Source organism: Balaenoptera physalus (assembly GCF_965194825.1).
Source record: "Balaenoptera physalus genome assembly, chromosome: 6".
Taxonomy (NCBI): domain Eukaryota; kingdom Metazoa; phylum Chordata; class Mammalia; order Artiodactyla; family Balaenopteridae; genus Balaenoptera; species Balaenoptera physalus.
Genome location: NC_138885.1, coordinates 95,462,118 through 95,485,375, shown reverse-complemented (window position 1 = coordinate 95,485,375; position 23,258 = coordinate 95,462,118). Strand labels below are relative to the sequence as shown.

Below are 23,258 nucleotides of genomic sequence, written 5' to 3'. Positions count from 1 at the left end.
TTTAACATTTACAAGGTTATGTACAGAAAAGTTAAAAGGTACAGTTACTCCTTTCCAACACCTGATAATATGACAAAGTAAGATATAGTTGATAAGTTCACTACTTCAGCTTATCCTCTCAGTTGAAGTAGGTCTCAGATGCAACTTTTATCCATTCATTCAACAATATATAACAACTGTCTACTACTAGGTGCTGGGAAATGAGGATCTATGAAGGGACAAGGCAGACAACAGTACTGCTATCTATAAGTACAGAGCCCTCAACTATGTATGTCTTTACATAGCCAGGAAATGACCCACGTGGGATTTCAACTCACGTTATCCAAAACTCCAGAGCCCAAGCTTTTAACCACTATCATCCCCAACTACCTTCCAGTCTTAATTTCAAAATCTTTTCATTTTAAAATGTTTAAGTTGAACTTATTATTAAAACTAATATTTTATATTAGTGTTTTAATAGGATTCTATTTTAACTTTGTGTATTACTGTATCACAAAAACATTATTTGTCCTTAGAGAATATATGTGTGATTTGCTGATGTTTTTCTCAACTCTTAACTATTATCGACTTTTTTCTTATCTTTTCTTAAAATAATTTTTAGGAGCATTTAATAATTATTCTCTCTATATAAGTGAAAATAATGTTTTAGGAATACCTTATGATGAATATGATAGTTGTACACTATAATATATAATTGTATAATAATTATATAAATAATATAATTGTATGTAGCTGAAATGTTTAGGCATATCAGCATTCAAGAATAGTTTATGTTCACACTTCATGTGTATGTAAAAATATTGCTTACATTAAAAAAATCCATAAAGAAATCATGATAAAAGATTTCAAAAATACTTCTTTAGTTAAAAACATTTATTTAAGAACATGAAGCAAGAAGCTTGTTTAATAGATCAAATTTTAAATTAGTTAAGTCCCAGGCACACATTACAGGGAAGAATGCAGAGAGCTGACTGCATTATAATGAGCTTCACAGTAAGCATCTGTTTAAGAACTTTCTAAGGTATGGACACTGTTAGCATGTCATCCAAAAAGTATATAAGCATGTTTTATGCTTTAATGTTTATAATATGAATAAAGCGTTATTCATAAAGTCCAGAGCTCTAGGAGTTTCTGGGGGAAAAACTGGAAATTATGGACTTGTTACCCTAGATAAATTACTTAATTTAGATGCACATTTTTACACCTTCTAGTTATACCTAAAATATACAACCACCAATTTGCCACATAAACACATCAGAGCACTTCTAGGGCATATTTTTCCAATTTCAGAATCAGTATGAGCCTAGCTACCGTACTAGTGGTGGAAGTGTGAATATTCTGGTGGCCATCTGGGCAATTTGCAGAGGGAAATAAAAATTTGCATCACCTCCAGTGGTCTCCCTGGCCTCCTCAGAATCACCAACTGAATCATCCCTCGTATGTTTCCTTCCATGGACATTGATCGCCTAAGTGTTTCCATAGCTTCGTGGTTGGACTTTCCCAGAAGAGATTCCCCGTTAACAGCAATCAGCTGGTCATTCACCTGTAGACGACCATCCTAGGGTGGAGGTAAGAAAAACAGTGTTAAATAGAGAAAAGCATGGTGATGACATAAGACCGTTTCAGGGAAAAGTTCAAGTTTAAAATGAAAAACGAAAAAAAAAAAAATAGCTATTAGAAATAATTTATTTTCCATGGCAGAAAAAGGTTCTGGAGTTTATCAAACAGTCACAAATACTAACAATAATGAATTGTGTGAAAGTGATTTTTAGAAATCTTAGAGTTCCAAACTGCAATAATTTTAGACATTTGTATAATGTCTCTTACCTAAATCTTTGGCAAGTATGCTAGCCTAGCCTGATTCTGACATTCGCTCTGGCAGGGACCGTATTGCTGACTTAAGGAAAGGGGGTTTGGAAGCAAAAGAAAGTGGTCATATAGCTTGCATTTTCAGGCACAGAGAGACATCATGCTTAAACGTTGGGAGCTCGAGAGCGGTAATGTGTCTCCTAGATATCATTGCTAGCTCTACTGGATAGTGCTGAGAAAAAAAAAAAATTCTCCAGTAATTTTCTCTAACACAACTAAAAAGTTGCTGGTCTGCAAAAGAACGCAGAGGTGTGTAACGCAGGACCAATTTGCTATGATGTCTTCCGGCAGAAACGCTTGACAAAGGGGACTGTCAAGCCTTTTGTGAGGAGGCTCTGACTGATAGCACTTTCACCCAGCACCTTCAGGAAGGAACACCACATGCCACAGAGCGCTCGGAACCTGGGCAGGTGGATAGGCAGCCCAGATTCTAGTCTAAAGCACCTCTAGGCACTAGTCATCTTCAGCCAGAAGTCTCCCACAAGCTGGAGTCTATAGCAGCAGCTAAACAAACCGGGATGCCAGCTCTGCCTACAAAAGAACTGGTGGGGATCACAGTACATGTCCCCAACAGGCAGCCTAGGAGAAAAGATGCTTGAATATTGACAGTCTGATTAGGGATGTGTGTTATACCTGCTACACACCAGGGTAGAAAGTTCTTGCTGTGAGGCACAGATGCAATTTTAGGAAGGTCGTGATGCTAGTGCCACTGCTAATAAATTTAACAGAAATGACAGTAGGCTTGTATCACAGTTTTTCCACGAATTATCTCTAGTTCTCACAGAACTCAAGAAGTTGAGTAGATTAATGCTTTATTCACATTTTACAAATAAGGAAACTGAGGCAGGAAAGTGATGCAAGTTGCCCTAGGTCACAAAATAGAGGCAGAGAGAAACTGACTTAAGTTCAGGTTTCATGAACCTTGGCTCTTTTCAGTTTCTCTACTAGGACTCCCTTTGTTCTTCGTCTCTAGACTACAGTTGTGCCACACTAAAACAGGCAGAGGGAAGTATTAAAGTTTCTGCAGTTAGAAGTATCTGGGATCCATGTTCAAATGAACAGAATGAAATGTAAAAGGAAAACAAAACAGAACTTCCCTAAGAAATGAGAAAACCAGACATACAATGAACAAGAGGAGCAACAGTACAGCTTTGGGAGAGAAATCCTGTGGACAAGTTGATGAACTTTGACTAATGCGGCAGCAGATGGTCAGAGGAAGTTCCTCTGCTGACAGCTGGGAAAAGGGGGGGAGTGGTGAGAGCTGTTCTGGAGCTCTAATGCCCTCGTGGAGATGCACTGCACGCGCCTCCTGCTGCAGAGGGTGTTGGCCCATAGATCGTGGAGGCCGCCCAAAGGCGCACACGCCCTCCCGATGAGAAAAGTTGAGATGGCAAGGCCATGGGATGGATCGATTGAGAAAGGGGTAAAATCGAGCTGTAAAACGTCTGCGCGCACTGCCTCAACAGAGCCTAATGTCCTCTGCCTTCCTCTTGTTTTCCCACTCCACTTAACCTTTCCTCTAATTTGGAGCAAATCTGGAAATGAGATTTACAGGAAAGGCCAAACGAGAAAGAAATCGCTTCATTTCTGTTATCTCATGTTGAGTGAGGCACATAAAGGATAAGATTAAGGCTACATGAAATGGGGTAAAACAAAAACAACCTTAGTGGCTGTGGCAAGTGAAGTGAGACACTTTACTCCAGAAATTATTCTGTTCTATTATGGCATTTAATGGAAGGAGGACTACTGGGCTGAATCTTTTGCGGGCAGTTGGGAGGGTCACTAAAAAGTTTTTTTTAGGAGGACTGGAAACAGATGTGTGGTTTTTAAAGCCGAGGAGGAAGCAGAAGAGTTGGATCAGAATCCCAGCCCTGTTAACAGGAAATGAGGTCGAGTGCTGGATCTGCAGACGCTTCGTCTTGGCAGGACATCTCATCCGCTATGACAGGAAGAGGAAAGATAAAGATTGAAACTTAATGGGTACTCTAGAATTGAGGGAATGAAATCAGAGTGAGATCCACCTGGTAACCTCCCGTGAACTTTCTCTGTGAAGTATGGGGCAAGGTCTGAGTGAAGAGGTAAAGAAGAGATAAGGAGATGGAAGAAAAACATTTTTTGTAAGATAATCTCTTACCAGCAAGTATGAAGCACAGACTTTTATTTTCAGCTACGTTCTGAATCTCAAGCATGCGGAACTACATTAAAGTAGAACATGTTTGCGTATCCACGTCCAAAACAAAAAGGCAGGTCAGGTCACCCCAGGGCAGCTGGGATTTTTTTTTTTTTTTTTTTTATGAAGACATTCACATTCATCACAAGCATCACTGGAGAGTTGCTGGTGTGATAAAAATCCACATACTCTCCTTTTTAGGCTTGGCTGGTCTGTTGCTATTGGTTTTTGCTTTTCCTTTATAAGATAAAGGATGGGTAATTTCATTACTGGTGATGCCAGTAAGTACCACATTGTCCTAACATGTAGAATATAATCACAGAATTCAGAGCCGGAAGGCTCCTTAGAGATCATCTTGTCCAACCTCTTCTGTTTATAAATAATGTGACGCCCAAAGAGGATGAGAAACCATTTATTGAACTCCTCTTCTTAAGAGAAGGCACTTCCACAATCTATGTGGAAGAACTTGATCAGCTAGTTAAGATCAGAGCTGGATCAGAATAGCCCAAGTTCTGACTTCTCAGCACTCCCTATTCACTACCCATTCTGTGTTCTACGAAGATGACAATGAGAAGTCCCTAAAGGGATCTTGCTTCAAGGAAAAAGACTTAGAAATCCACCAGATATCTCCTGGAAGAGAACCTTACATGAAAGCCAGAGTCAGACGATAGAAGATGGGGAGACAGGAGACTGGGCTGGGGGATGGCAGAGCAAGGAAGCAAGCTGGAAGTGGCAGGGGCGAAGGGGGTAGGGCAGGGACTGTTTATCTATCTAGCTATATATACATACATGTGTATCCAGGTCTAGTCTTGATCTAAAATTACGTTGATTCAATGAAGAGGTCATTACTCAAAACTCATCAAAGATTCCTCAAAATTGTGCATGTCTATTCTGCTTTGGAATGATTTTTACCAAGAAAAGTCATTTTTTATGGTTTTATTTTTTTCTGTGAATACCATGTTTAAGTAAATACTTAGGCATGAGAATGGTAACTCTCCTCAACTGATTTTACATGAGTGAATTCAACTATCCAGGATGTTACCCAGGAATTCTAGGACATTTATTTCATCGTAATCTGGATCATTCTTGCATTTGTTGAATGAAAAGAAAATGCCCTTTCTGCTATGGACTGAGTGTTTGTGTTTTCCTCAAATTCATATGTTGAAATCCTAACCCCCAACATGATGGTATTAGGAGGCGGGGTGTTTGGAAGGTAATTAGTGCCCTTATAAAAGAGGCCTGAGAGAGATCTCGTCCCCTCTGCCATATGGGGTTACAGCAAGAAGAAGACGGCTGTCTATCAACCACATCTCACCAGACACTGAATCTGCAGCACCTTGATCTTGGACTTCAAACTCAAGGACTGTAAGGGGTAAATTTCTGCTGTTAAAAAACTACCCAGTTTATGGAATTCTCTTTCAGCAGTCCAAAAAAAAGACACTTTCCTTCCTACTTTATGGCCATCAGACCCCTAACCAAAAAGACCACAACTACACTCCTTACCTTTGGCAACCCCCATAACCAACTCTGTCCAACCTCACACTAAGACAGAGTAAAGGAGGTTCCCAAAGAGGAAGAAAAACAAGAAAAAGAGGAAGGAGAACAGACTAAAGGTAGAAAATAACTTCCTCCACATTAGGGCACACTAGGACAAATAAAAACAGGTATGAGATTTAGGTCTTCTCCATGTTCTGGGATGGCTTCAAGTCTCATCAGCCCTAACCTGGTTCTAATGCAGGAGGAAGAATGGACCAGGAGACAAGATGTTTGAGTGTTATATCTCCGTTTACTGAACACCAATTACAGGCCAGTCCTTGTGCAAATATTTTGCGTATGTTCTCATTTCTCAAAACCTCCCTGTGATACAATCATCACCCTCCACTAAGAGAGGTAAAAATGGAGGCTCAGAGAAATGAAGTGACTGTCAAAGAATACTGTCACAGCCAGGTCTACCTGTCTGAGTCAGATATGTACCCATCATGCTATGTTGCTTCTAAAATCAGAGTTCTAGAGATGATTAAAGGCGCTACAATGAATATAATTATTTAATGAGTTTCTCCTCTGCGCAGTTATTGTGCTAAACCCTTTCTATGCACTAGACAATTTAATCCTTACATCAACGCTATACACTGGGGACTACCGCTCCCCTTTATAAAAGAAGAAACCAAGGGTCAAGCAAGTTAAGTGCATTGTTACAAGTCACATGTCTAAAAGCAAATTTGAAGTAGGTCTGGGTCACTCTGAAGTCCATGTTTTCAACCACTTTGCTAGTGATTCTTGACCTTTATGGGCTCTTCTTAGACTCCTTTGAAAATCTAGTAAAAGCTACAGATTCTCACCTCTTACAAATAAATATTTACATGATAGTTTCTCCACAGCTGCACATCTGGACCAGGTAATTCTTTGTAATGGGGAGCAGTCATGTACCTTAGAGGATGCTTCATGTGCCCACTGAAGCATATCCATGATTTCCGGGGGTCCAGTGACCTCACGGTTCAGCCCCTGCTGTGCCTCTGTCACGATTACTGGTGACAGTGCAAGGCTTAATCCACCTCTTTTGGCCAATTTTTTGTAGGTCCCTTTACCTCTAAAGTTCTAATGAACACAGAGGGAAGAGAAGAAAGCCATGGCAAAGAACGAGCCTCTGCAAAACATGAGTCAAGCGTGAGGGAGTGGGCTGGCTAACCCACGGGTAGCTGGCTGGGGCCCAAGGCCAGTCCATATTTGGCCAGGGTGTTGAGAGGATTAATCATGACCAGATGTTGGTTCCTGCCTCTGCCTGTTTCTAATGGGGCCCTTGGTGAAGCCTTCAGGGACATCAGCACCCAAATTCTAAACCCTGACTTCAGACTTCAGGCAGCATTTCCTTGGAGTGGGGTGGAACTCCAGGCAGTATGGCACCTGACTGAAAGAAAGGATTTTCCTGAACAAATATTTCTCAAGGTCCTAAAATCACTCCATGACAACATCTGCTTACTGTATTTTTGGGGAAAAAAAAAATCCAACCTAGAAAGAGCCTTGCATTCCAGATTGAAATCATTTAGCTTCATTTTCAAACAATAGCAATGAAAGTCAAAAGAATAAATCAAGATTTTAAAGTATAGTTTTTAAAACAGAGAAAGGAATAAAGAAAGTTGGTAAGACTAGAAGCATGTAAGTTCTTGTCTTGAAGGTCATCTGCCCACATTAGTCAATGTTTTACTACCTCTGTCCTAACACAATTTCAACCGATATGAATGGCACCATTCTTCACAAATAAGAGCTCTATTTTCCAGACACGATAAATTGCACTCTGATGTACACACCGTGGTGACGTGGCCCACACTCTTCCTTCTCACCAAAATGCCCTTTGCATTCCTGCTCACCTGTTGAATATCTATCCTTCAAAACAAGGCTCAGCAACTGCCTTCCATTCAGTTTTCTTCACAGGCAGAATTAATTGCTCCATTTCGATACCCATGATACTTTTATATTTGTCTACCATAGTTCTTATCATATTCGAATCGTTTCTGTATTTATTATGCTACCAGCTTCCTGTATTATGGAATGAGTCTTTTTAAATTTTCTGTCTCCAGTGTATTATATATTGTATAACTTGCTGTAGCTGTAGATGTTCAGCACGTGCTTGCTAAATTGAATCACTTGAAACATCTTTCATTCAGGTGCTTTGGACCTGGTGTAAGTTTCATCTACAATGGACAAATTCTGTAACTTACAAACTGTAACTGTAAGAGATTCCTGATCCCAGGCTGGCTTGGAGATGCTGGCACATGCTCAGAGAAACTTTATAATTCTAAAAGTGAAGCTTGATTACTTTCTGTGTACTAGCTCAATATCCCCTTGTTCAGCTATTGTAAAATTTTAAATGTATCTAATTCAGTTATTAAGAGCCTCACTCCATTTTATGTAGCACATGAGTGAAGTCCCAGCAATGCACCATTTATTCAGCATCTGTGGTATATGAGACTTTAATTAAAGATAACTGAAGGGTACTTTTTAGAGCATCAAAATATACATAATCCAAACCATTCTGATATAATGTATTATAATTCTTTCCTTTTAAAAGATCTTCTGGAAACATATGGGACATAAATAAACATACTGCAACTTACAGCCTTCACTATCGTCATTAGTGAATTTTACAATTTCCTCAGCAAGAAGTTTCAGAAGCACTGACTTAGAGTCATCACAAATATTCTTTGGCCTGCTTTGCAGCAATAGCACTCTGTGCTTGTTTTACACTTTTTCTATTTCCTGTCCTTTCAGTTTTCTCTCCATCCCTTCTTATCTTCTTCCTGATTTTCTGCTTTTAGTTTACTCTGGCTTAGAAAACTGGATAACAAAAAGCTGATTAAGGTGTATGTGTTATATGAATCAAGAAGATCCTGCATGAATGCCTAACTAGATTAGAATCTCAGAGGCCTTTTCAATTTAATGAAAGGATCTTATTTATTCACTTTAAAAACAAACAAACAAACAAACAAACTTGTGCTCTTGTTTGTGCTAAGATTGCTAAAAGTCTGGTCTCTAAAAAGACAGACCCAGAGCAGAATGCCTAGACCAAAGCTCTGACCATGTTATGAACTCAGTATCTCCCATAAATACCCACAATGCAGGTGAATATAGCTTTTCAGGTAAGAGGTACTATTTTCAAAGTATCATGATCATGTTATATCAGCTTTTGTAGATAACAATTTAGTTTTTGATTAGGTCTACCAAGTCTTATATTTTTTCAAGCCTCCTGAGGCAGTCATGGAGTTCAAAGTACACATCAAAATGACACAGAGTTTTAACATTTTATCCAGCATGATATAAATTTATTTCTTAGATGCATTTCCATATAGAAGATAAAAATATGAAAGTGCTAAAAATTGGCAAGAAAAAGCAATGATTGATGCTGGTATTATGGGATTTTCAAAGTAATGTTCTCTTATATCTCTTTAAAATTGATTGCAGAAAACCCATAAATGATAAGCCTGATTATATTAATTAACATATACTAACATTTTTGGTTTTTTTCTAAAAAGGAAATTGGTTTAAAATATTTGGCATAACAGAGTTGATAATTCTTTTTTCATGTTTAAGATAGTGATTTTTTTGTTTTTAAGGCAAAATTATTATTGGGTATATAGTGATGGTGAACTTTTCCAGGCAGAGTTCCTGCTTTTAGTTGTTCATAAAATATCACATTTTTGTGGTTAGGATGAAATGTTAGAGTTTGGCTTCTAACAGTTGAGGATTTGCAATAAAGCTGTTTACACACCCAGACTTACGGTCCTTTTGTAAGAGGTAAAAAGCTGGAAGACATGACTATAGGTAATGATCTTTATAGCTCTCCACCAGTAGAAAACACTATCAATTTTAAGAAAAATGGATAGTTGAAGAAATCATTTAACATTTGTGTTCCTTAAAATGCTGTCCTTTTTACCTTCCTTTGAATTCATTAATTATAGATCCACCACATGATTTACAGATACCAGTAGAAATGGAGGTGGAAATTACTCCCGCTAGGAACTCCTACTGAACTCCTGTTAAGTAGCTTGGAGGCTGTTAAATGTTCCATAATATGAAGAGACACGGAAATTCAGCATCAAGCACCGTGTTCCCAGAAATTCTAGGACTGTGCATATTCTCTCCAAAAATTCATACTTTTAGTCATTTTAAAATAGGGGGATTGCTTGTACCATTTAATTTTTTTTAACCTATTACTAAATGGCATAGATCATGCAATTCTGCATCTCTCAGAGGTTGTATTCCAAATTTCCTAAGCACACAAGAATCAAATTACTTAAATTACGTCTATTTTATATTCTGAGTGCATGCATTTACAATTAGCTATGTCAGGCATTTTTCTTTCATTTAATTTCATCATCATCAAGTAGTATTTATTAAGTACAAACCTAGCTAATTAATTTTCTAGAGAATAAAAGGTATTCTTAAATTCATTCTCTCTATTTAAGAGCCCTTAAATAATCTACCTGACATATGACATTTTTTCCCATAGCAAAAACTGCCTTTAAATTTTAATTTTTACATTATTGTTTCAAGGTTTCAATAGAACACATTACACTTCCAAAGTAAGTATATTCAAATGAAAAAACATCATTCAGAATTAGTACAACAGGCTCCATGGAATTTTTATTCTTACTATAAAGGGTGTTAGTATTCTACCTTAATTTTAAAAAAATATCACCATTCTAGTTATATATTTTCTAAAAGTAATTTATTTTTAAGGTAGAAAAAGAAGAAAAATAAGCAGTTTAAGTTAGTATTGTCAATAGACATAAAAATGCATTTTCTCTAAAAAACATTCAGTTAATAGAGTATGTCAAAAGTAAAGGAAGAGAAAGCCATTGATCCCAGAATTCAAAATGTTTAGCACATGAGGATGAAATTATGTGAGGTCTTCAAACTGATCGTCTAGACTTTATGTGTGCTTCCTTGGAAAAAGAAAAAGCTCATTTTTATGTAGATTTTGGGAAAGGAGAATATTTTTCTCAAGTTATTATTTTTCTAACTGCACAAAGACAATATTCCATTTCATTTATCAGTAACAACAACAACATATTCACTTTAAATTCCAATTACAAAAAATGAAATTTTAGAAAAGCATCCTCATGAAATCCTAATTTCATTCCACTCATAGTTCTCAGTTCATGAGAAAGTTAACATATATAGTTGCATCTAGTATAATTTGGTTCTGGAAGCAATTACACTACACATTCAGGGGCAAATGCCCAGGAAGAATGACAGAAACTAAAATGGAACCATGAACATTTAAGGCATGTTATTGTTTAAGCAAATCAGCATCAATACTCTAATCCACATTTGGCTGTTATGCTCAGTGGTCACTTTGGCTGTACACTGAAAAGCATAGCTCAAAGGGATGCTTCAGAGGGGTCTACAAAGGACTCCACAGGCTACAGCAGCCTGAAATGGCAATTGCTGTGACCTGCCAGTAGCAGGGAAGGGTGTCTGGGCTTTACTTCTTGACATGCAGACTGGAATTTAAATATTAGGATGAGATTAAGCATTTGAATAATTCTGAATAGAGTAAAAATACTGTTACTTTGCCCTTAGAGTGGGTGAGGGATTCACTTCCAAGAGGGAATTCTAGGGTAGCTAGATGCTCTTATTTTCAAATAGAGATTTTTATCTTTATTAGAAATGACTCAAATAAGAGATGGAATGATAGAAAGCAGCAGCCAGAGAGGTAAGGCCGGGGGTGGGGGCTGGGGCGGGGGGGAAGGAGGCCCTTAATTATAGTCACAGTCATCCCGGGGTTTTACATCTGGCAAGAAGTAGCCTGTCTTTGTTTATACCAATGGAAGTTCCCAGGAGAATAGAGCACACAGAAGCCACAGGAAGAATTTGGTCATACTTTTCAAAGTAGTTTAGTTTCCAAAAATCCACCTTCCCTAAAGGGGAAAACACCTTGAGAACCACTTAGTGGTAGGAAGCGGCAGGAGAAAAAGAGTGTGCCCTGGCAGGAAGATTATTTTGTTGATTTCAGGTAAAAACCTCGGGCCAGATGCTAAAGTGGATGTTCCCCATGCTTATCTCCCCTCTGCCCCAGGGACAGTGCAGTCTGTTACATTTGTATCTTCTGAACAAGGACAGGAACAAAGTCTTAAAACAATTTTTGTAAAACCTAATCCTCCATCACAGAACAGGTGGCAATTTTCTGAGGAGTAACAGTGGATTATTGGAACAGCAGAAGGAGAAGAGAAAAATACTTTTCTTTCTCCTGGTTAATCAGATTTCTTGCGAGCAAAGCGTAGGTCTCTACCCTCTACACTGCAGAAAGTAAACAAGAAAAATGGATACTAAACATTCATAATAAGGCTAAATTCATGATTGATGCCTCTTACTATTTAAGATCAACTATAAATATGCTGTCCAGTAGTTTTTAATGGTGTGATTGTCTGACTCAGCAGACAGTGTCAGGAAAGAAATTTACATAAATGCAAAGTGAAATCTTTCTGCAAGAAACAGGACTGTTAGAAACTGCTTAGGTAAGGAGATGCTTACTTACACAAACATGGATATACGTATTAAACCTGCTCTCCAATATCGCTTGAGCTTAAGTTATTGCCCATAAAAAAGCTAAGATGTTTGCTTTTAATTTCCAAAAATTCATTTCAGTTTCAATTTTACTTGGAATAAATTCTGTAAATAGAGCTGTCATTAGGAATAAGAAGAATAATGTCAAGTTGGTATCCACAAACATGACCAAGACTCATCCTTAAACATAGCACTTGTTTAGATGGCTTGGCTCAGGATGATAAGCATGATATAAGACAACTCCAGGACAACAGCCCCTGATCTCTGGAAATATGAACAGATGAGATGAAAGAGCTTTTGTCACAGGACAGCATAGCACAGGCTCCAAAGTCAGACTGCCCGGGTTCAAATCTTATTTTAAGCAATTCCTGGCTTTGTGACCATAGGAGAGGCACTAATCATTGAAATCTGCAATTTTCCCCAATGAGATGGCATGATTATAATGCAGTGTGAATGTGAAGAATAAAATTAGAGAATCCACCTAAAATACTTATTATACGGCCCAGCATATATTAAGCACAAAACAGAATGAATGTTACCTGACGTTGTTGTTGCCATTATTACTATCATTTCCCATCTGCTCCTGGTTCTGCATTTCTGAGCCTGATTGGAGAGTTTGATAGATTGGATGATTGGCCCCAATTCTCCACCCTTCTCTGTACCCAAATGTTTGTCATAGACTCACCATGGGTGGACTGTTTCCCTATTCCTTACATTGACCTTGGATTCAGTCATATGACTTGCTTTGGCCACTGGTATGTGTGAGGAGTGACAGCATGCCAGTTTGGAACCCAGAACTAAAGAGGCTTCATGGCTCTCTGACATCAGCTAGCCTGGTAGTCCAAGGTGTAGTTAAAATATGTGAAGCACGCTCAGACCTGTAGATCTACAGTGCGATAGAGACATACCAGCCTGAATCAAAGCCCTTCTAGTTGCCCTGCAGGGCCATGAGGGAAGTAAAGGCTTACAGATGTATGTTACTGAAATGTTGTCATTACTTATTATGCAACAGAAGCTAACTGATCCAAGGAGTGCATTAAAGAGTTACCTATCCCCAACGCATTTCTTCTTTCCCAAAGAAGAAGATATTAGCTCAGAGTCTAGGTCTGAAGCAAAAGTGGAATGATTAAGTGTGAGGAGACAAATGCTTCAATAAAGCCAGGATCCTAGGACCAGGGGGGGGCCTCCTGTAAACTCTAACTATGCCTTCGTGGCTTTTGAGTGGGAGAAGGCACACATTATTAATATCAAAATGATTTTAAAATGGCTAACATTTATTCAACGTTTATCATAGGTGCGGTGCTAGGCATTTTATATCTATTGTCTTTTTTTGTCCTCACTAGAGCACCAGGAGGCAGGCACTACTAATTTTACACATGAGGAAACTCAAGCACACTGAGGACAAGTAAGTTGCCTACATTCACCCACGGTGAGAGTAGTGAAGGCAGGATTCGAGCTCAGGAAGCCTCACTGCATGGCATGAGACAATGATAATGGTAAGGACAGCTGACGATAAGCACAAACGTGTTTTCCCCCCTCTCTGTAATCACTTCACTGCTTTATTCACATTGTGTACATTACTTTATTCAATCCTTAGAACACTATACATTAGGTATTATTATTAATGGTGCGCTACTTGGAGCACATGGTGGTAGAGCTGCATGTGAACTTAGGCAAATCTAGTTAACCATCATATTATGGTAACAGCTATGATCATGTTGCCTGCCCCTGTATGAAAGAGCAGAATCATGTTCTTCTCTTTTTATCTGGAAATTTATAAGCTTCTCTAAGTTCAAAGGCAAATATGCATTCCCAGCATCATGGATTTTCCAGTGTATAAACTGTGATAAATGACTTTTAACTTGACCTACAGTCTCTCCGACTCCACTGAACTTTCATTCTTGCAAGCACAAGAAGTATAGTTTCTTATTTGTTGCTTGGATGTTGACTTGTTTTTAGGTTTGCTTTTCTGATTGCATATTTTTAGGTTCAACCTTGTTAGGCTACAAACTCAGAAGAATCCTAACAGTAATAAAAAATAATGTAAAAGAGAATATTAATCATGGTGAGTTTTAAGAACTATCAATAGGACATGACCACTTAAAGTATGAAAACAAACTGTCACCCAGATCTGTTCACACATACATTTCCTGCATCTGGCAGGAAAGTCTCAGTGGTCTCAAGCCTTCAGACACTTTCTCCATCCAGTCCCCAAGCACAACGACGACATCTCTAAATATCTTCTCATTGATGTGCAAACATCACCCCTACCTACCTTAAAAGCAGCGCCTCCGTGGATGATGGATTTGATAAAAATTCCCAAGTCTGTTCCAGTTTCTCGAGATTTGTTCCCCTTCAAGCTCACCCCAAGACCAGCAGAACCAGAATCATTCAGGGGGATCTCGAAGGTGAGTTGCTCAGTTGTTTCCAGGGAGAGTGCATAGCAGTCACGTTCTCCTTTCTGTTGGAAGTGCACATGAAAGGAGTAAAGGAGGAGAAAGCAGATGAATATTTATACACTCAGATGGCCAAACACAGATGCAACCAGCAACATGGGATGACTGGACCTCTAATAGCTGTAATTCTGCTCCGGGTGGGCAAAGGCTGGTCTTCTCTCTCTGCAGGGGCCACCATCACATTGATGGAGTGGAAGGGAGAGATCCCTGGGAATAATATTTGGTGATGGTCAACAGGGAGGATTCTTTGGCAAGGCTCTCCTACCATATGAAACATTCGAAAAGTATTTGAAAATGCAGCAGGATATTCTCAATAATTAAAGAGACTGGATGTTACTTAGGGAATCTTAGGTACCCGAAAAGACCTTAGAGGTAATGTGATCTCAACACCTTCATTTTACAGATGAAGAAACAAGAGCTCAGTGTAGAAACGTTCTAAAATTTGGGGGAATATTTGGCTTCTATAATTTAAAACATATCATTTACCGTAGAAGCAAGGCTATTGATAAAGACTGTCAATAGGATACCGAATGCTGAAAAAATAAACTGTTCATTTTAAAGTTAGAGATGTGATTTTTTAACAGGTATCGCTGAATTAAACTTCACTTTGTCAAAACTCATGCCTTAAGCTTGCTCCTTTGGATAGTATAACTCACTGTCAATTGGTTTTTGAACCTAAACAAAAATGATAATGCACAACAAATATTCATGTCATCTTTGACAAATGACACTTAGCCATAAGCCTAGCTGTTCTAAAAAAATAACAGAGTATGGTAGCAAAAGGCATAATTAGGGTTCAGGGTTCCAGGGAGAAGCATGAAGTTAATCATGTCTGGTCCCTAGTGTTTTCAAATATACAGAAGTGGGGATAGAAAAGTGCTGATAAAGTGTATAGGTGCCCCTCCTGCATCCCTCCCGAGCTTGCAGAAATGTGAAACTCTGCCCCGGTGTTTAACTGAAAAATTTGAAAGTGAGATAGCCCTGGAAACCACCAACTCATTCCAGGTCGGTAGTTCCTTTTGCTCTATAATTATGTCTAGAGACTCTCATCTTAAGGTCACTTTGAGGGACACTTATGTAAAATTATGTATTTTCAAAATTATCGTGAATGTCTGAATGTCAGTCACAAAATAACAACTATGAAATCAGAAGTAGCAAAGAACCCACAATTAAAACGGGATTAAGAGGTCTGATCATAGCTACATCCACTGACATGGCATCTTCGACTCCTCCCAAAGCAGAGAAAGCCCATGTCTAGCCTTAGAGAAATAGTTCCTTCATTTAATTTCACTGTAAATGAAGTTAGCTGTAAAGATTTTGACAAGGGGTAGTTTCAAAGAAATTAAACGTTATTGCTTAATTTAATAAATCTATTACAGGTTAGCTCTTTTAACTAACTCATTATATTTCTACCTAAGAAACAAATCCCATTATTTGATACAAAGCAGCTCAGGCTTTCTTTAACCTCAGCACAGGTGACATTTGGGGCCTGATAATTCCTCATGGGGGCTGTCCTATGCATTGAAAGATATTTAGCAGAATCCCTGGCTACTACCCACCAGATGCCAGTAGTATCTCCTTTCCCAGTTGTGACAACCAAAACTGCCTCTAGACATTGCCAAATGTCCCCAGGGGTCAAAATCACCTTTAGGTGAACACCACTACCCTGAACCAACAATTGCCAAATGCAGTCAAGTTCAAGGCAACCAGGGTCTAGAGAGGCAATGGGGACCACAGTGAGTGCTGCCTGATGATATGTTCCTAAGTACCAGGAAGGGGTGGCAGTAAAAGTCCCTGCAATCAACTGGGTCTCATGCTCAGAGGCTCATGACAGACCACTGAGATGGTCAGAATGAACTCCTAAGGAAGTCTGCTATGTATTGTATTAGCTATGTCTCTGGTTATATGGCAGCTAATTTTTCAGAGGCAGAAATGCAAACTGTGTGGGATGAACAGAGTATGAAAAGTGAAAAATACTGAATTATTGGTGTGTGTGTGTATATGTATGTATATATATACATATATATATATAATGCTGCTTTTTACTTATATTAGAACACAGAAGAAAGATGCAGTCTACCAAGTGGTGTTTGCTAAGTTAGTTATGCATATATATCTATACATATATTATATATATGCTGTTTTTGTACTTTTTTATTAAGAATCAGAATTATATAAAACAGTGGTGAAACAGACTTTTAATCATGTGAGAATATGACAGTATTAGGCATAAAAGCTTATGTATACAGTACATTTCAGTATGTAACATATACTCTATACTCATATTCAGACACCTACTCATCTGCCTATTACCTGCCTGCCTTCCACCCCCGTCCCATCTATCTGCAGAGGAAAAAACTTGGTATCTACTGCCACTGCAATATGGACTGTTATTTTCTTCTTTATAATTTGTTTTCCAACACTTCTCAATTATAAAACAATAAATGTTTTTAAAAGGAATTTATGAAGATATAAGAACCATTTGCTATATTATTGCACTGACAAGTAGAGAGATGGTAAACACATCTCTATAATGACACACATGTACGCATTTACACACACACGCACACAGATATACAGATATGTCTAATATCATCAATACTAGATATACTATTTATACATCCTACAGTAGTATTTATACTATACATATTTTTTAACACTATACACAATACATAATATGTATATATGTTCTATAAATATAGGTGTACGTGTGTGTATACTAACTCCTCTTAGAGTCACCAATGACCTTCATGTTGGTAAATTCGATGGTCAATCCTCGGCTTTCATCTTACTTGGTCTACAGTAGCATGAGACCCAAATTATCAAGCCCTACTTCCTGAAACACTTTCTTCTCTTGGTTCCAGGACACCACTTTTCAGCGTTCATCTCCTACTTCACTGTCTACTCCTTTTCCAATCCCTTTTGCAGACTCTTCCTAATCTCACCAATCCCTAAATACTAGTGTCCTAAGAATCAATCATCTGACCTTTTCTCTTGTCTCCCATCCTCACTTTCTAAGTTACCCCATCTAACTTCTGCCCCCAATCCTTTGCGTCACCTCCTCCCTCTGCTTTGAATATTCCTCCTTTACATTCCTGCAGACCTTCTTCCCTTATTGCCTTCAATTCTGTGTTCAAATGTCAATTTATCATTGAGGTCTTCCCTGATCATTCAGTTTAAAATTGTTTTAAGGTTCTCCCAATACTACCCTACCCATGTCCATTATCCCCATTTGCCTTTTCTCCATAGCATTTATCACATACTATATACTTGCTTGCTTACTTTTTTTTAATAGTGTCTTTTGAATGCAGGAACTTTTATATTGCTCTGCTTTTTTTCCCATCAATGTATCACTGATGCTTAAAACAGTGCAAGACTCAAAAATAGGCCCTGGATAGGCCCTAGGTTCCTGCTATTCTGGATTTCATTACTTTAAATGTTTATACAAATTAGTTTTTACATTAAAAATAATTATAAAGAGCATACAGTATCACAGTTATAAGAAACCTTAGAAGTAACCTTGTCTAATTTCCATTTTCATACCACACTTCCTACTCCTAGGAGAGATGATAAGCCAGCTCAGCTTCAGCATTGTATTCTCAATGAAGGCACCAAGATGTGTCATAGCTACCAATCTGTGACAGACGCTGGACTGTTCATGATTTAAAATTGCATCATGTACCTCAAATCATAAGTGAACATTGCAAACAACAATATTCATGGTACATGTCATCAAGTTTGGGGAACCCTGTGATCAAGTACCCAAAGCCACATTATTTATCTACCTGTCTTCCTGTCTATGCAACCATGCATATACATATGTGTGCACATTCACAGATATAAATAAAAGTTTCATGAGACAATACTTACCGAGAGTGCAACACATTCTAATGTTTTCTATTCTATTTCATTATTTTTTAAAATTTGTCACGACCCACTACATTAATTTCATAATCCAATAATGAATCACAGTTTTCAATCTGGAAAACACTGCAATGATATATAAAGGCATTGTTTTTATTAAATAAAAAAAAAAGAAATGGAATGCAAAACCAAATGGTGAGTAACATGTTAACTGCCTTTTCTTTCCTAATTTTCATAAGCCATTTTAATGCTTTATCCTACCTATCCCCTAGCCCTTAACTAACCCTTTATTCTCGTTTACACAAACTTCCTTCAAGTTCCTACAGATGTTGTTCTGTTACCATCCTAATTATATATCTCTCCGCTTCTCCTTCCCATTCAGTTATTTCTTTTTCTGTTTCTCCATTCTCTCATTTTGTTCCCTGAAATACTATTTCACTTTCTAAGCATAATGAATAATCTCTCACAGTTGGAATTCAGATATGAGACTGGCCCATTCTGGCCTGAGTGAAAAGAGTCAATCAACAAGTTTTTGCAAACAAACCAGTCATTCAACAAATTTTTATCAAGCAGCTACTATGTATCAACACTGCAAGTGAAATGGCCAGTCTACACAGAACATAATTGGTAAAAAGGTTGTTGAACAACATGGCAGGGCCTTTCTGTTTCACTCACAGTATTATCTGACAGGAAGGAATAGAGTTTAACTACAGGAAAGAGGAAACAGAGGAATCTACATAGTAGGAGCTTGACATATACAACCATTTTTATCAAACAAATATCACAAGTAATTATTTGGTGTGAGAGGAGGAAACAGAGGCAGGAAGATGGATGACTAAGGAGGAATCCGTATTATTAGCTTAAGAGTGTTCCAAATGAGGCTATCTCTGGAATCACAAATGTTCCTGTATTGCAAAGCAGTCTTGATTCACGCACACAAGTGGTAATAACCCAGTCTTTCAAAGCCTGGGGGAATCCACCAGTCCACAGGGCCAATGTTCAATTTCCCAGAAGCCCAGGTCAGACCTGAAAGCATCCATGCTGAACCTTTTATGGCCCTCATTTCATTAAATGCTGTGCTCTTGGCTCAGCACCAGCAAGTTCTGGATGTCTTTGCCCCGCCTCCCAAATGTGTAATTAGTTTGTGTTGGGAGCAGCTTACTTTATGCAAAAGTTATGTTTTACATGCAATCATTTTGTCAGTTACAAAACTCACACAAAGGGGCTTTAAGGCAAAAAGAAAAAAGCTTTTTTTTTCTTCTTTTTTTTAATATAAAGCAAAAGCCAGACCTGGCAATTCTGCCAGGATAGATATTTTATAATTAGCTTAACCACTGCTGAATTTGCCTAAATAAATTCTCAAGAATTTAAGGTGCTGAAACTTTTGTTACAGCTAAATAAATTTTCACAACAATGAAAGGATAAGACACCTTCAAGACACTTAATTTTCTGAAAAATTTTAATCTTCTGAAAAAGCATGGGTAGCTATTATTAGCATGAAAGGTTTTTGGCCAATTGGATTACAAAGAATTTAAAATGTGAATATTGCCCTAGAGTGGAGATCAGAGACTCATTTCAACAGCTGGGAAGCATTTTATTTTAGATTGTACTTTTAAGAGAGTCAAGAAAAGACGACGGGGCTTCCCTGGTGGCGCAGTGGTTGAGCATCTGCCTGCCAATGCAAGGGACGCGGGTTCGAGCCCTGGTCTGGGAAGGTCCCACATGCCGCAGAGCAACTAGGCCTGTAAGCCACAATTACTGAGCCTGCGCGTCTGGAGCCTGTGCGTCTGGAGCCTGTGCTCCACAACAAGAGAGGCCGTGATAGTGAGAGGCCCGCGCACCGCGATGAAGAGTGGCCCCCACTTGCCGCAACTAGAGAAAACCCTCGCACAGAAACGAAGACCCAGCACAGCCATAAATAAATAAATAAAAATAAATAAATAATTTAAAAAGAAAAGACGACGACGAGAGATGAGCTAGCACATGCAAAGGTATGTGTGATCTAAAGACAACCATTGTAATAAATAGCAAGGACTTTCCCACCGCTGCTGCTAAACCAGAAGAATTATTGGTGATTTACAAGTAGGCAGATTATCTTTTAAAGTCTTTTGCCCTCTGAACTATGTAGACAAATCACCAAAAAAGAATCAGAAATCAGAGTACAGATAATTTTAAAAATTCTGAATTATACTATAGGTGGTTGCAAATTAACCCGAAACTCAATATTATATACTATCACACAGAAAAGGAAAATGTAAGTTAATGTTGCAGTAACTAGGGCAAAAGCTTCATAGAGCTATATGCAAACAACACTGCTATTTACTTTCAATGAAGGAACAATTTTTGAATGATATTGTTATAGTTAGCTCAGTAATCAATATTTTAAATATATGTCATTATGTGATGTTTTAAAGTATACATTCATTCATTTTAAAGTAATTTTAAATCAAATACCTGAAAGAAGAAAATACTATAAAATATTTGTAACTGAGACACTTTTTCATGTGTTTTGAAATCCATTCCCCAGAAAGGGAGCAGAAAGGGGAACTACTGAAAGCAAGAGCTGGTCTCTGACTGAACTTATCAAAAACCAATTTCCTTTATGTAAAGGATTAATCTAATACCAGAAAACAAATGTCAAAAAATGGCCATTCTTTACTGCCTGTTCAATATAAAAGAATCATAATATAATACTAAGTCAGAGATTAAAACTAGCAAAAGTAAAGTCAGTCAGAGTTAAGATTCCTATAGCAACCTTTTTTCCCTCCTACTTACAGCATATATACTTGAAAGATCAGCAAATTCAACAGTTTAAGGACACTGGAAATTTTTTTTTTTCCTTTTCAGATATAGATTAAAGAAGTGAAAATAATATTTTGTGTCATGAAATGTAATATAAATTAATATTTTATAATTCAGACAGCAAGTGTTTTTATAAAACTAGAACCTGCTTTGTTAATATCAAGAAACAATAGATCTTTTTGTTTTGTATTTAGTCTTTCCTATTAGAAGTCAAAAGACTTTAAAGTATTTTACAGGCAATAATTCAGTAGTTAAAATACAAAAATACATGCTTTTATATGAATATAAGATTCAAGAACAAACAAAATGATTGTAATAATCCAGTGATCTAAAAAGGAAGCAGGGTGGGCCTGATTCTAAGAGAAGCAGACCCATTTGAGAAACTGGGTTCCTAGGTGAAATACTTCTAATATTTTGTCATTGCAAAGACACTGCACGCCAGGCTACCTGCACTTAATGCCTTTAAAAGACAAGAGAACTATCATGGACAAAAGCTAAACATAAATAAAAATACACGGCACTGCAGGAAGTGGGCTCCCGGTTAGGGTGCTTGCTCTGACCACAGCTCAGTCCGGCCCACTTCTCAGGAAGTGGGTGTCCCCTGACCCCATGACACAGTCAGTCCACAGGCTGCTAGAGCTCCCCGAGGACGTCTGGCCCCAGGCCATGTCCAGTTAGGGCTGGCTTCAGTAACCAACAAACTGATTCCTTCTCAGACTTGGATCACTCTAAGGTCTAACACACAGGGGCACAATCATTGCATATAAGGAAAAAAAGGAGGGTTTCCATGATGACAAATTCTAGGGAAATGATTTATGTTTGGACTTTTCAGTGCTTTTAAAAGTTAATACACATTCCCTAATTTACTTGACCATGGAATGCATCTTTGCATGAAATGTACTACAGGAAAGTGTTCCCTAGCGTACACTTAAAGAAACGCTGCATTAGAGAACACAGGGAAGGTTAGGCTAGAAAGGAATGGAGCAGAGAACAGAGAAGACTCCAGAAAGAAATCTGGTAGGGCAGGAACAAGGTCCCAGAGATGCCACATAACCTCATGGTTCAACCTTCCAGTTCCATTATTTCTGCATCACACTCTGGGTATATGTCATATGTCACAATTTCCATCAACAACAAAAAGAATCATGGAAGGAAAGTACAGTCTCATGCCAGGCTTCAAAAGATGCAGAATAGCAAGTACATTCTGAAGCTTTTAGAATAAGGGAGTCCTTATTCCATAAAGGGGAATACATGACCTTTAGTTTCCTGATGTGAAATTAAAAAAAAAAAATTAAGTTTGTCTGGGACTGGGAGATTTCTGAAGATAGTTTAAGGACAATGAATTACAGGTTGTTTTCACTGGGCTCTTAGGAAGTGTGAAGTCACAGAATAAAATCTTAAATCATCAGAGTGAATATATAAGAATGTTCTACATAACACCCTCTATTCTTAGTCTATGTGTCATTGTTTAGGGTACAAGCTCTTTTAGTAAAGATGATATACCTTTTGTCCCAACTCAAGAATTCTAAAGGCAGTGATTACATCTCAGGTACCTACATTCTCCCTAGAGGACCCAGTAAATGTTCTTTTACTTTAAGGCACAGAGAGTCATGTTTATTAAATTATGCTATAATGAAGTAACAGTACTACCACAGCCTCAAGAAAGTAATATTTTCATGAGGGCTGGGGGAGGCGGTGTTTGCTTGTTGGTTAAGCCTTATAAGAAAATAATATAATAGGAATATAACCACTTTAACCCTACCCTTTTCTCTGATGTCTGAATTGCATCTAATGAGACTCCAGCTGGAAACCAATCCCCTTTAGTATAGTATTAATGATAAATAATCTTAAATTCCAAATAGAGATTGAGAAATCTCAGTGGGAAACAACCGTTTTAAATTCACAGTACATGCTTACTGTTGTAATGAGAATATTCTTACCATACATATATGCCATTTGTAGATAAAGACATATAATTTGCCTTTTATCTTAATAATTAAATCAATTACCCTGTTAAAATTAATTTTCAGATA

At 37.9% G+C, this 23,258-nt stretch overlaps 1 protein-coding gene across 5 annotated transcripts in view; it reads right to left on the bottom strand.

Annotated features, from left to right (window-relative positions):
* Window positions 1–23,258, bottom strand: part of PARD3B (par-3 family cell polarity regulator beta) — a 1,041,978-nt gene that overhangs the window by 438,810 nt on the left and 579,910 nt on the right. For all 5 annotated transcript variants that reach the window (XM_082466955.1, XM_082466956.1, XM_082466959.1 and 2 more), the window contains 2 exons: window positions 14,379–14,564; window positions 1,388–1,558 (listed from right to left, as the gene is read on the bottom strand). In XM_082466955.1, the coding sequence (XP_082323081.1) occupies window positions 1,388–1,558; window positions 14,379–14,564 (357 nt within the window). The remainder of the gene's footprint in view (window positions 1–1,387; window positions 1,559–14,378; window positions 14,565–23,258) is intronic.